The following is a 14,381-nucleotide window of genomic DNA, read 5'->3' on the forward strand; positions in this document are numbered from 1 at the left end:
CCCTTCCCCAGGGGTGAGAAGGACTGGGTAAAAATGTACGAAATAAATAAATAAGGGAATAAGTAAATTTTTAGACAGTACACAGCAGATTCTCAGAAATTTTTTGAGATAAAAGTACTACAACATGAAATAAAACCATTTCATTTGTTTTGAACAGTACAATCTTCAGTGAGACCTAGTATTATTTAATATAGTAAATTGCTGTTGTTGAGTAAGCTGCAGTGACACAGTGGGTTAAACCGCTATGCTATAGAACAGTGGTTCTCAACCTGGGGTCCCCAGATGTTTTTGGCCTACAAGTCCCAGAAATCCCAGCCAGTTTACCAGCTATTAGGATTTCTGGGAGTTGAAGGCCAAAAACATCTGGGGACCCCAGGTTGAGAACCACTGCTATAGAACTTGCTGACCAGAAGGTTGACAGTTCAAATCCACAGGATGGAGTGAGCTGCCATTGTTCACCCCATCTTCTGTCAACCTAGCAGTTCGAAAACATGCAAATGTGAGTAGATCAATAGGAACTACTTCTGCAGGAAGGTAATGCCACTCCATGCAGTCATGCCGGCCACATGACCTTGGAGGTGTCTACGGACAACACCGGCTCTACGGTTTAGAAATGGAGAGGAGCACCACCCCCAGAGTTGGACTTAACATTAAGGGGAAATCTTTACTTTTAAGCTGCAAAAGTATGAAAAGTTTACAGTCAAGCAGGCCAAAAACGCACTTTGGAAATTACAATATTTATCAACAGTGATATGACCAAAAAATCATTTTAAAATTAAATAGTACAATCAACCAGGTCAACGTCAACAGCCCTGGGTTTATTTTTACAATTTTAATTGTCAATTGGTCATTTATTTGAAAATACTAACTGATTTATACCAGAGAGATCTATGTTTACAGTAAGAAAAAATCCAGCATCTGTATTAGAGTCAACCAATCAATTAATTAAGGTAAATGTTTCCCCTTGATATTAAATCTAGTCGTGTCCAACTCTGGAAGGCGGCGCTCATCTCAATTTCTAAGCTAAAGAGCCGGCGTTGTCCATAGATGCCTTCAAAGTCACATGGCCGGCATGACTGCATGGAGCACTGTTACATTCCCGCAGAAGTGGTACCTATTGATCTACTCATATTTGCATGTTTTCAAATGGCTAGGTTGGCATAAGCTGGGGCTAACAATAGGAGCTCACCCCATCCCGCAGATTTGAACTGCCGAGCTTCCGATGGGCTTAGCAATTTAACCAACTGTGTACTGCACATTAGGCCAACTGAAAAGTCACGAAAATGTTTTAATTTCCCCAAAGAAAGGCATTACACCAACACATATAGTAGCACACCAGGTTACAGTCTGTTATGGCTAAATACCAACTCTTCTCAGAAGCCAAGACAAGCACAACCTCTAAATCACTCCTGCTTCTGATGTTTTTTTTTTAATTTGGTAATCCTGTTTCTTCTAATTAAAATTCACTTTTAACAGCCAAAAGTAGACTAGATTAAGAGCAACTTTCATAACTAGGTGGGAATTTTGGAGTCTAAAAAAATCCCAGCAAAGTAGATCCTCACTAAGGCTGAGGAAGGCCGAGGCAAGCAAAACACGCTCTGACCCAGCGCACAAGACTTCAAAGTAGACAACTGTGGAATTAATGGAGTCTGTGGATATCAGCCAGTTTTAGCACCAATTTCAACAGAAAATCAATCCAACTACTTTTGCCTCTTGCTAGGTCCTTAGTTCATTCACTGTGTGACCTAGAATCAAGCGCAGAGATCTGTGCCACCCCAACAATACTTACAGAAACATTTCTTTTCCCTTTTCAAGCCCTGCAAGAAAGAATACTTCACATTTCTTTCTAAAGCAGGAGTCATGCAACCTCTTCCTCCCCACTGCAGAGGACATCGAAATATAATGATTACACACATACGCGCACACACACATATGTGTGTGTGTGTGTAATATTATTAATACTTTGACACAATGCATGCTAACTAGGCTATAATAATCCCAGGTGGCCCAGTGCGCTTGTAGTCACAACCAAGGCAAATGAGCTACACACACACACATATATGTGTGTATGTTTGTGTATAATATATATAACACACACACACTGACACGATGCACTTTAACTAGGCAATAATAATCCCAGGTGGCCCATTGTGCTTGTAGTCACAACCAAGGCAAATGTGTGTGAGCTACATACACACATATATAGGTGGCTACATACACACACTGACATGATGCATGTTAACTATATAATCCCAGGTGGCCCAGTGTGCTTGTAGTTACAACCAAGGCAAATGAGCTACATACACACATATATGTGTATGTTTGTGTATAATATATATAACACACACACACTGACACGATGCATGTCAACTAGGCAATAATTATCCCAGGTGGCCCAGTGTGCTTGTAGTTACAACCAAGGCAAATGAGCTACATACACACACATGTATGTGTGTATGTTTGTGTATAATATATATAACACACACACACTGACACGATGCACTTTAACTAGGCAATAATAATCCCAGGTGGCCCATTGTGCTTGTAGTCACAACCAAGTCAAAAGACTCACACACACACACTGACACAATGCATGATAACTAGGCAATAATAATCCCAGGTGACCCAGTGTGCTTGTAGTCACAACCATGGCAAATGAGTGACACACGCGCACACGTGTGTGTGTTATACACACACACACACACACGTACACACACACTGACACAATGCATGATAACTAGGCAATAATAATCCCAAGTGACCCAGTGTGCTTGTAGTCACAACCATGGCAAATGAGTGACACACGCGCACACGTGTGTGTGTGTGTCTTATATATACACACACACACACACTGACACAATGCATGATAACTAGGCTATAATAATCCCAGGCGGCCCAGTGGGCTTGTAGTCACAACCAAGGTAAATGAGCTACAGTGACCTTTCCAGCAGCAACTAGAGGAAGAAGAAGAGGAGGAAGGGCAATACCTCCATGATGGGAGAACTTCCACAAGAGAAGTGTTCACACCAGGAAGGTGGCCACAGTCCCATCACCTTGCTTCCATGCTTAAACCATTTGCTCAAGGTTTCTTTCCAGTCCCCTTGGTTCAACTCACTGGGCCCAGAACTCCTCACCTTCTGGATGACAGAACTATGTTTGATTCTTTTTGAGGGGGAGGAGGAGAAGGGAGGGGACGATCACGATTCTACCAAGACTTTTCCACAGCAAAGGAAGAAGGCAGTGAGTCACCAAGGAGGAAAAGACACCGGTTAATTGCAAGGCTGTTTCGAAATACTTCAGGAGACAAGGTGGACCTCTCTCTGGACCTCCCTGGTCTATCCATTAGACATGCAAGCTTACAAGGACGGTGCAAAGGAAAAGCTACCAACAGGTGAGGTTCACTTCCTTGTAAAGGATTTGTATTAAGTTGATAAACAGAGAAAAATCCAACCCCTTTTGGGTATATGTATATATTCTATGCCACTTCATTCCTCGCCTAGTTCAAGCCATGAGGTGAGAATCCCCCCCTGGATCATACTAAGTCAGGCTAAAACCGCATCATGTTTGCTCCCCATTCAAGGAAGGCCCGACTGAACACCTGGGAAGCGTTCCCCCTCGCCCACCGACCCAGAAAACCGAAGCAAGAGGACAAAACGACTGCGTTTCCACCAGCCCAAGATGGCATCCAGTCTCTGGCGGAGAGATTCCCCAGTTTGGTGGCTTAAAAGAAAAGTATGCAGCCCAGAACAGCTGGATGAGGAAGGCTGAGGAGGGAGAAGGGTTGGCTAGAGGAAGCCGGGGAGGAGGAGGGAGAAGGGGGAAAGGAGACCCTCTGCCTCCCATCCACCATCAGGCGCCAAGTTGCCAAAGTTTGAGTGCGCGCGGCGGGGCTTTTGGGGAGGGGAGGAGAGGACCCTTGGCCTCCCCAAGTTCATCCTCTTCTCCTCCAGACATCTTGAAACCTGGCTACCCGGCGGGCACTGAAATCTAGCCTTCGCCCCTTGCCAGCCAGGCCGAGCCAAAGAGCCAAAGAGTGTGCTTCTCAAAGTACAAATGATAAGGGCTGGGGGGAGAAATCAGGAAAGTGCCGGCAAATCCGCGGGTTCAACTTCAGCTCTGCCTCCAGCCTCCCCTCTCTCATAAGCGGGGCATCCGCACAGGGAGGGGGGAGGAGAGGAGAGGAAGGGGGGAGAGAAGGAGGGAGGCAGACCCCCCCCCCCTTTAAGGAAGAAGACCCCATGGAGGAAGGGAGGGAGGGGGAGATGCCACCCGGATCCCGCCTCCCCCTCTGAGAAAAGAGGAAGATGCCAACCTCTGAGAAAAGAGGAAGATGCCTATAGGATCAGCCCCCCAGAGTTGTCTCCGAGGAGGAGGAGGAGGAGGCGCCACTTACCATCATGTTCCCTTGCATTTTTGCCGTTTTGATCATGGCCTTTTCCTTCATTTTGATGGAGAGGAGAGGAGAGAGAGAAGGAAGGAGAGAAGGACGGCGCGGAGGAGCCGGGAAGGAGGAACTCGCCTTCGCCGCCGCCGCTCCCTCGGCCCATGGAGGCTTTACTACTTAATAATCCACCGTCTTGGCCACTTTAGCCAGGAAGCGGGCTTTTTACACTTGCCAGGAGATGTGTTTATTCGTGGGGAAGCGGCGGAGAGAGGAGGGAGGGGGGGGGGGGGCAAGGGGAGAGAGAGAGAGAGAGAGAGAGAGAGAGACGGGAAGCGCGAGGAGGAGAGAGGAGGAGGAGGAGCAGGGGGAGAGTTGGGATGTTTTCTTTTCTGTTTCTTTTCAAGCTCAACGCCCTCTTTTGAAAAAACAACAGGAATCATAACAGAGGTGGGGGGCTCCTCGTCCCTGCCTTACTTCTTGCCGTAACCAAGAAGGAAAAGGAACGGATTCCAAGGGAGGGAACGCTCTCCGCTTTCAGTCAGAAGAGCAGCCTCTCCGCGCCTCGCCTTCCCTCCCTCGCCGTCTCTCTCATTCCCACGGCCACCACAAACCCGACATGGCCATGAACCACCACCACTGCTGCGGCTGTTGCTCTGCTGAGGTTGGCCGTGAGATTGACCTCAAGTAACACCACTTTGAATTGGGGTGGGGGGGGGGGTCTCCTGTGTGCCTTTCCTACAGGAAATACTGCTTCCTGCCAGGGCGTGTCCCTTTCCTTGCCTTTTCTTTCCTCCCTTCCTTTCCCCTTCCTTTCCTCTCCTCTCCTTCCCTTCCCTCTTCTTCCCTTCCCTTTCCTTCCCTCTCCTTTGCTTTCCTTCCCTTCCCTCTCCTTTGCTTTCCTTTCCTTCCCCTCCCTCTCATTCACTTTCCTTCCCTCTCCTTTTCCCTTCCCTCTCCTTTGCTTTACTTTCCTTCCTGTCCCTCTCCTTCCCTTTCCTCTCCTTACTTCCCTTCTCTTCCCTCCCCTCTTTTTCCCTTTCCTCTCCTTCCCCTTCCATCTCCTTCCCTTTCCACTCCTTTCCCCTTCCCTCTCCTTTGCTTTACTTTCTTTTCCCTTCCCTCCCCTTTGCTTTACTTTTCTTTCTGTCCCTCTCCTTCCCTTTCCTCTCCTTACTTTCCTTTCCTTCCCTCTCCTTCTCTTTGCTCTCTTTCCCTTCCATCTCCTTTCCTTTCCACTCCTTCTTTTCCCTTCCCTCTCCTTCCTTTTTCTAGCTTCTCATTTTCTCTTCCTTCTCATTTTCCTTCTCATTCTCCTTCCCTTCTCTTTCCCTTCCCTAACCCTTTCCTCTTCTTCCCTTCCCTCTCCTCTTTCCTTTCCTTCTCTTCCCTTCTTCCCTTCTCTTTCCTTTTCCCCCCTCTCCTTCCCTTTTCCTTTCCTTGCCCCTCCTTCCCATCCCTTTCCTTCCCTTCCTTCTCCTTCCTTTACTTTTCTCAAGGTTAAGTCAATCTTGGCGCACCAAGGAGACCTAGAACAGGTTGCAAAGGCAGGCAGGCTGGCTGGTGGAGGCTGGGGGCGCCTCTACACTGAAGAATCAATGAGGTTTGGCACCACTTTGCCTGCTATGCCTGGGTGCTAGGGAACCCTCGGTGTTGTGGTATGACCAGGCACTACCATTGGCTCGTCAAACTACAACTCCCAGGATCCCATAGCCTTGAGCCATGGCAGTCGAAGTGAGGTCGGGCTGGATTCATTCCACAGGACTATGGCATGGATGCCTTTCTGTGCAGTGAGTGTGCCAGGGGGACCCGCCCTGGGATCAGGCCGCTCTGTGTGCAACCCATCCGCCTCAAAAAAGGCTGGGCTTCATGGGAGAGGCGGGCAGGATCCTTCCTCTTTCCAGGGGCGTCTCCTTCCTGGCCTTCTCCTCCTCCTACAGCGAATGGGACCCGCGCCTGCTGCAAACAAGGCGAAGGGAGGGAGGGCAGGCTCGGCTGGCTATCAATAACGCCGTTGTTACGGGTTACTATGGGACACCCGGTGGCGTTTCCATGGTGGCACTGGTTGGAGCCTGCATCTGAATCAGCCGCTAATGCAACTAAGGGGAAAGGAGGGATTTCGCGCAGCATCCTCCCCTCTCCTTCCTCTTTCCTTCCATCCTTCCTTCCTCAAACTCTTCCTGGATCCCAGCCCTTTCTCTCCCAAGCCTTTCCCCGTGTGTTCTCTCTCCTCCATCAATGATAACATTGCGCTTGCCACTCCCACTGTGCCTCTTTGGGGATGCATTTCCGGAGGATGCGCCCAGGCAGCAGGTCAATCTTTTTCCCAGCCTCTCCAAGGATCCGGGCCCAGAGGCAGCCCTTGCCCTCCTCCATTGCTTCCCCTTCCCTCGGGGAGGCTCAACCTGTGGCCCTTTCTCAAGATAGGTGCGCATCCCATTCACATATTTTGCGCACAGGCTCTGTTTGCGCCCCTTCCTTCACCCCCTGCCTCTCTGCCATTCAAAAGCCAGCTCTCTCCCGAAACAAAGCTGCATTGCATTTCCCAACCCGGCCACGCCAACAGCTAGATAACGGTGTAAAGAGGGATGGGGGGGGGGGGGTGGAAACGTTGCTGCTCCTCCTGCCGTTTTCTTTTTTTGGCACCGGAGCCGGAGGCGCATGGAAACGGAGGCGGCTCCGGCTCAGAGGTCCCCTGTGTCCTGTAAGCAGGTTCACATCCACTCTTTTGAAAGAGTCTTTTGGTATTCAGCGGCCTGGAAACGTGGCAGTCAGCTAAACAGGGAAGGAAGTGGTAAACAGTGGGTTTGCAAGAGGGAACGCACTGCCTTGCTGAGGAAAAGGGAAGTCTGAACTTCCCCCTGGAGGGTCGTGAGGGGGTGTCACAGGGGTCGCCAAAGACCATCAGAAAACACAGTATTTTCTGGGTTGTTGGAGGTTTTTCGGGCTATATGGCCATGTTCTAGAGCAGTGGTTCTCAACCTTCCTAATGCCGTGATCTCTTAATAGAGTTCCTTATGTTGTGGTGACCCCCAACCATAACATTATTTTCATTGCTACTTCACAACTATAATTTTGCTCCTGTTATGAATTATCTTGTAAATATCCGATATGCAGGATGTATTTTCATTCATTTGGCATGAATACTTGATACACCCAAATTTGGATACTGGTGGGGTTGAGGGGAGGATTGATTTTGTCATTTGGGAGTTGTAGTTGCTGGGATTTATAGTTCACATAGAATCATAGAATCAAAGAGTTGGAAGAGACCTCATGGGCCATCCAGTCCAACCCCCTGCCAAAAAGCAGGGATATTGCATTCAAATCACCCCTGACAGATGGCCATCCAGCCTCTGCTTAAAAGCGTCCAAAGAAAGAGCCTCCACCACACTCCGGGGCAGAGAGTTCCACTGCTGAACGGCTCTCACAGTCAGGACGTTCTTCCTCATGTTCAGATGGAATCTCCTTTCTTGTAGTTTGAAGCCATTGTTCCACGTCCTAGTCTCCAAGGAAGCAGAAAACAAGCTTGCTCCCTCCTCCCTGTGGCTTCCTCTCACATATTTATACATGGCTATCATATCTCCTCTCAGCCTTCTCTTCTTCAGGCTAAACATGCCCAGTTCCCTAAGCCCAGTTCCCTAACCTACAATATCAAAGAGCATTCTGAACTCCACCAACAATGGAATTGAACCAAACTTGGGTCACAGAGCTCCCATGACCAACAGAAAATACTAGAAGGGTTTGGTGGGCACTGACCTTGGGTTTTGGAGTTGTAGTTGACCTACATCTAGAGAGCACTGATGTATCTGGACCAAACTTGGCATGAATATTCAATATGCCTAAATGTGGACACTGGTGCGGTTTGGGGAGGATAGAAATTGACATTTGGGAGTAGTAGTAGTGGCTGGGATTTATAGTTCACCTATAATCAAAGAGCATTCTGAACTCCACCAATGATAGAATTGAGCCAAACTTCCCACACGGAACCCCCATGACCAACAGAAAATACTGTGTTTTCTGACTGTCTTTGGCGACCCCTCTGACATCCCCTCACGACCCCCCCAGGGGTCCCGACCCCCAGGTTGAGAAACACTGTTCTAGAGGCATTTCTCCTGACATTTCGCCTACATCTATGGCAAGCATCCTCAGAGGTAGTGAGGTCCTCACTACCTCCGAGAATGCTTGCCATAGATGCAGGCGAAACGTCAGGAGAAATGCCTCTAGAACATGGCCATATAGCCCGAAAAAACCTACAACAACCCAGTAATTCCGGCCATGAAAGCCTTCGACAATACAGTATATTCTGTTGATCATGAGGATTCTGTGTGGGAAGTTTGGTCCAGTTCTATTGCTGGTGAGGTTCAACATGGATTGCAGGTGAACTATACATCCCAGCAACTACAACTCCTAAACATCAAGGTCTATTTTCCCCAAACTCCACCAGTGTTCACATTTGGGCATATTGAGTATTCATGCCAAGTTTGGTACAGATCCATCATGGTTTGAGTCCAGAGTGCTTTCTGAATATAGGTGAACTACAACTCCAAAACTCAAGGTCAATGCCCACTAAACTCTTCCAGTATTTTCTGTTGGTCATGGGAGTTCTGTGTGCCAAGTTTAGCCCAATTCTATCATTGCTGGGGTGCAGAATGCTCTTTGATTGTAGGTTAACTACAAATCTCAGCAACTACAACTCCCAAATCTCAAGGTCTATTTCCCCCAAACTCCACCAATGTTCACATTCGGGCATATTGAGTATTCATGCCAAATTGGGCATATTGAGTATTCATGCCAAGTTTGTCCAGATCCATCATTGTTTGAGTCCACAGTGCTCTCTGGATGTAGGTGAACTACAACTCCAGAACTCAAGGTCAATGCCCACTATACCCTTCCAGTATTTTCTGTTGGTCATGGGAGTTCTGTGTGCCATGTTTGGTTCAATTCCATTGTTCAGGATGCTCTTTGATTGTAGGTTAATTATAAATCCCAGCAACTACAACTCCCAAATGACAAAATCTCTCCCCCCCCCCCACACACACACACACAGACACACCTTACCAGTATTCAAATTTGGGTGTATTGGGTATTTGTGCCAAATCTGGTCTGGTGAATGAAAATACTGCTTGCATATCAGATATATAAATTATGATTCATAACAGGAGGAAAATTACAGTTATGAAGTAGCAACAAAAACAATTTTATGGTTGGAGGTCACCACAACATGAGGAACTGACATTTCGAAAGAGAGTTAAGACCTGACTGTTCAAGCAGGCATTTGCAGATGCAGTATAACTGATTAACTAAGACTCATGGAATGACAGGACGATGCGATGGAAAATGATTTTAGTGATGAGATGCTAAGAACTGTATTTTATGATTTTAGTTGTTTATTGTTTATTGTTTTTATACAGTTTATACTATATGTAATTGTTTTTTATTGTATTTTATCTTGTGGAGCATTGATTGCCAAATGTAAACCGCCTCGAGTCACCTCTGGGCTAAGTGGGGCGGTATACAAGTATAGTAAATAAATAAATAAATACTAACTTACTAACTAACCAGATTACTAATCAGAGCTCCATATAGGGAGTGGCCAACTCCCATGCTGCAGCAGCTCTACTGGCTGCTGATCTGCTTCTGGGCTAGACACAAAGTGCTAGTCATTACCTTTAAAGCCCTAAACCAGTGGTTCTCAACTTGTGGCTCCCCAGGTGCCTTGGCCTTCAACTCCCAGAAATCCCAGCCAGTTTACCAGCTGTTAGGATTTTTGGAGCTGAAGGCCAAAACATCTGGGAACCCACAGGTTGAGATCCCATCCAGAATTGGAAAAAAATAAACTGCTCCCCTGCCATTGCAGTAAATGCTAGATAAGACTACCCAGTGGTTGTGTGCACTCAGCACCATGGACAGAGAAAATCATTTATCTCTTGTTCAGTGGCTTTTCATTAACAGAAGCATTGAATGGTTGTGAAATGTCTGACCTCAGACTGATATGATTTAAGAAGAAACCAGAGTCTCTGTTCTGAGATTTCAACCAGTGCCTTATCACTCTGTCCATATGCTAGAGCAGAGCTCTCCAAACTTTTCATGTTGGTGCATCCTTTCACTCCCAGAAATCCCAGCTTACCAATTTATTGGGAGTTGAAGGCCAAAACATCTGGACACCCACAGGTTGAGAACCACTGCCCTAAATGGCTCAGGCTCAGGCTACTTGAAAGATCAGATCTTCTCTTATAGACCCACTCAGACACTGCAGTCAGTGGAGGAGGCCCTGCTCTTGGTCCCAGCCCCGTCTCAAGTGCAGTTGGTGAGAACGAGAGAGGACCTTCTCCATGATCGCTGCTCACCTCTGGAATGTTCTCCCTAAAGTGGTATATTGTTTTAATGTTTTATGTCTTAATGTTTTATGCTTTTAACTGCTATAATTATTGCTCTTTTGTATTTTATTATGCAGTATTGAATTGTTGCCAATTGGAAGCTGCCCTGAGTCCCCTTAGGGGTTGAGAAGGGCGGAGCAAAAGTGTTCAAAATAAATAAATAAATAAATAAATAAATAAAGAGATAAAAATTGTCTCCTTCAGAAAATAATTTAAAACCTGTTTGTGCACTTAGCATAGGAAGAGGGGAAGAACTAGAGAATGACAGTCAGCTACTTCACCTTTGATCGGATATATTCTTTGTCCTCTATCTTTGGTGGGTTGGCCTGGTGCTGTCAGATATTGTACCAATAGCCAACCTTGAATTTTTCAGGTTTTTTACAAAAACAACAATAACAGTGAATCTTCAGGAGGTTGTTAAAGTGAGCTTCATATTTTATGGTTGAAATAATTTTTGTTTTTATGGTGAGATATAACTTTCTTTTTAAAAATATTTTTATTGATTTTTTGAGAGTAAAGAAAGAGAAAAAAAGGAAAAGAAAAAATGGAAAAAGGAAATGGGAAAGAGGGACTCCGTAAAAAAACAAAAAGGGGGGGGGAGGAATAGGAGTGCTTAGGGGGTTAGGGAGAAGAAAGAAAAAAAATCTAACTAGGGTAAAAAGGATAGGAATGTTTCCCTACTAATAAGAGTTATAGTAGAGGAGTTAAGGGGAAAGGAATAAAAGATAGGTGGGGGGGATAGGGAAAAAGAAAAAAAAACCAAAAAGGAAAAAAGGAAAGGAAAAAGGAAAAAAAATATATAAAAAAGCAATAAAAATTGAAAAAGAAAAATCGAAAACAAAAAAAAGAACAAAAAAATAAAATCTTGTTGACTTCCTAATATTTTCCTGTCCAGGGTGTTAGTCTCTTAAATATTAGTTGTAGTTGATATCTCTGTCTTCTTGTACTTATTTCATTTCCTTCTATTTTCAAGAAAAAAAATGCCTTTAATAAAGTCAATTTCGTAGGGCTTTTGGGCATGCCTTGATGGTTTCTCAGAAAATAAGACAATCTGTCCATATTCTTTATATCCATTATTTTTAATTTCCCGTCTTCTTCTGTTGGGTTTTCTTTGGTTTTCCAATTTCTTGTGTAAACTATTCTGGCTGCCGTTGTGAGATATAACTTTCTTATGTAACAATTCTTGCGATTTTAGGTTTTATTTATATTTGGTTGTTTGATGTCAACTGGTGTTGGGATTGAGTGGGTTGTTAATTGTATCCTTGTCTGCTTTTTTGTGGTGAGGCATTCAATATTTGCCTCTACGTGTTTTTAGTGTGTTGTAATCCACCCTGAGTTCCCTTGGGGAGATAGGGTGGAATATAAATAAAGTTTTTTTATTATTATATTACTGTTTCTTACCCGCCTCTCCTTGTGGCTCAAGGCAGATTACAACATAACTAAAAACACACAACCATCTTAAACATTCCATAAAATATATATTTAAATACACAGAATAAACATTAAAACACAAGACACAAGTTTAAGATTCATGAGTGAAACTGGATAGGCCTGCTGGAAGAGATGATGATGATGATAAATGTCTTAGTTGCTTCTATTCACTTCTCCAGGCTTGGTACAACACCCAGATATAACACAACACCATAAAATAATATATTAAAATCCATAGTACCAAGAGTAAGACAGATTGAATGTACATTTAAAATTCATGATTTAAAATTAATTAGGTAGACCTGTCAGAAGAGAAATGTTTGGAAGAGAAATGCATAGAAATCATAAATCACTTGGGAAGGTTTGTGATGTCAACAAAAATACCCACAGGTTAGGTAGTTTTCTTCCTAAAGCTTGATTTGCTATCAGTGTAATGTGTTGTCAGACCATTAAATCTGAATGACATTGGGCAAGTCATTGTTGGGCCTCAGTAGCAAGATGCTGAGGATGAGCAGGATGATGGGTTTCCCACTGTGGAGTCTGTGTGTGGTCAGGGTGAATTGAAGGCCTTAGATCAAAGGGAAGTCCTGGCAGTTGCAGATGAGACAAAGGATGTTTGGGATTCCAATGTTCATTCCTTAGCAACCAGGGAAAAGTCAGTTTCTCCTGGGAATTGGCCTTCAGTAGATGGGGAGTTTTTCCACAATATCAGATTAGGTCTCCACATGGAGGGAGTGAAGGATAGATTAATTAGGTGTTCAGAAAGACTCCATGAGAAGTCCTTGAAACGCAGGTGTCAAATGCATGACCTCATGAATTCTTGGTTGGGTCTGAGCTTAAATTAAGTGATGTTTACTTGATGTCTCCAGAGCAGACAATGTTGCCATAGAATCAAGTTCCCCTTTCAGCTCTCAAGTTCGTGATTCAAGTCTCCCGTGTTTGCCTATGTTCCTGAAAGGGTTTTGTCTTGGAAAAGCTCCTATGTTCATGCTTATGGATTTATGCCTATGTTTTTGACTTCCTGGATTTCATGTATCTTGCTATTTTGGGCTATTGATTTTTTGTACATATGGACTACTGTTATTTTATAGCACTTTTCTTGCTGCTTTTTGGGAGATGCCCCTTTTTCCTTTTTGTACATGCTTTTATAAATAAACTGCTGTAGTTAGTTACTACTGGATTCCGTGAGATGCTGGGTGAAAAGGTGTTCCAAGGCTAGAGTGCAACAGTCACACTTTCTCAGCCTCAAAGGAAAGCAAAGGCAACCCCTTTTTGAACAACCATTCCCAGAACTCCTCATGATAGGTTTGTCTTATGGTTGTCATAAGCGGGGGGAAACAACATAAATATGTATAAGCAGGGAAGGAATAACAGTAAAATTGGACAGAGAATACCAATAGCTTTATCAACACTGATCACAATCAACTCAAACATCTTGGCAATGAGCGAGCACATGAGAAGCATCTGTATTCTAAAATGCTTGACTTGTAAATAGTTAATTGTCTCCAAAGTAGTGAAAATCTGACAGAGCCATTTTCATCATAACTATGCATTAAAAATGTACACTCTGTATAGAAGCTAAACCATGACAAGCTTATTAATTTCAAGCGTGACTCACAAGCTACAGAACTCTGAAATACATTTTAACTGGGCCACAGTACAACTCTGTGCATATTTACTCAGCAATAAGTTCTGTGCGCAACGACACGAAATTCCAATTAACTATGGGTAGAATTGCTACCATGTTCCCATAGACTTCTTTGAGCAGCTACACTTGCAGTTTTGAACATATGACTAGTCAAAAAGTGATAGTCAAGAGATGAATCAATAATGAGGTCCACTTGAAGCATTCACTTAATTAAATTGCTATTACTGTTGTAACAAAACAAGAGAGATACTTAATGTTCGCATGAAAAGAAATTAATTTATCATGCAACCATGAAAATTAGCTTTTAAATATGTGATTGATTAAGTGCCACAAACAATTGTTTGGAGATGGTTGCAGCCACAGTATGTGGCCACCAAGAAAAGCTTTGTTATGCTGGCATGTTTTCCCCACAACCACTTGTAAATATAGCTGAACATTAGAACTATTACTTTCTCAATGATATTCTGAGCTTCATAACGTGTTTGACTTTCTGGTTTAAAATACAACTTTTTTTACAGTGCATTATATCTGGTATTTGAAAAGC

At 44.4% G+C, this 14,381-nt stretch overlaps 1 protein-coding gene across 2 annotated transcripts in view; it reads right to left on the reverse strand.

The window, feature by feature from the left end:
* DPP6 (dipeptidyl peptidase like 6) overlaps positions 1 to 14,381 on the reverse strand; it is a 692,619-nt gene that overhangs the window by 598,087 nt on the left and 80,151 nt on the right. The window contains exon 1 of one of the 2 annotated variants that reach the window (XM_067470371.1): positions 4,394 to 4,661. The exons of the other annotated variant lie outside the window; for it this stretch is intronic. Within the exon in view, the coding sequence (XP_067326472.1) occupies positions 4,394 to 4,444 (51 nt within the window). The 5' untranslated portion in view covers positions 4,445 to 4,661. Of the gene's footprint in view, positions 1 to 4,393; positions 4,662 to 14,381 lie in introns of those variants that run through there. 2 annotated transcript variants of the gene reach the window in all.

This window comes from Anolis sagrei, chromosome 6, assembly GCF_037176765.1.
Source record: "Anolis sagrei isolate rAnoSag1 chromosome 6, rAnoSag1.mat, whole genome shotgun sequence".
In the NCBI taxonomy this organism is placed as follows: Eukaryota; Metazoa; Chordata; class Lepidosauria; order Squamata; family Dactyloidae; genus Anolis; species Anolis sagrei.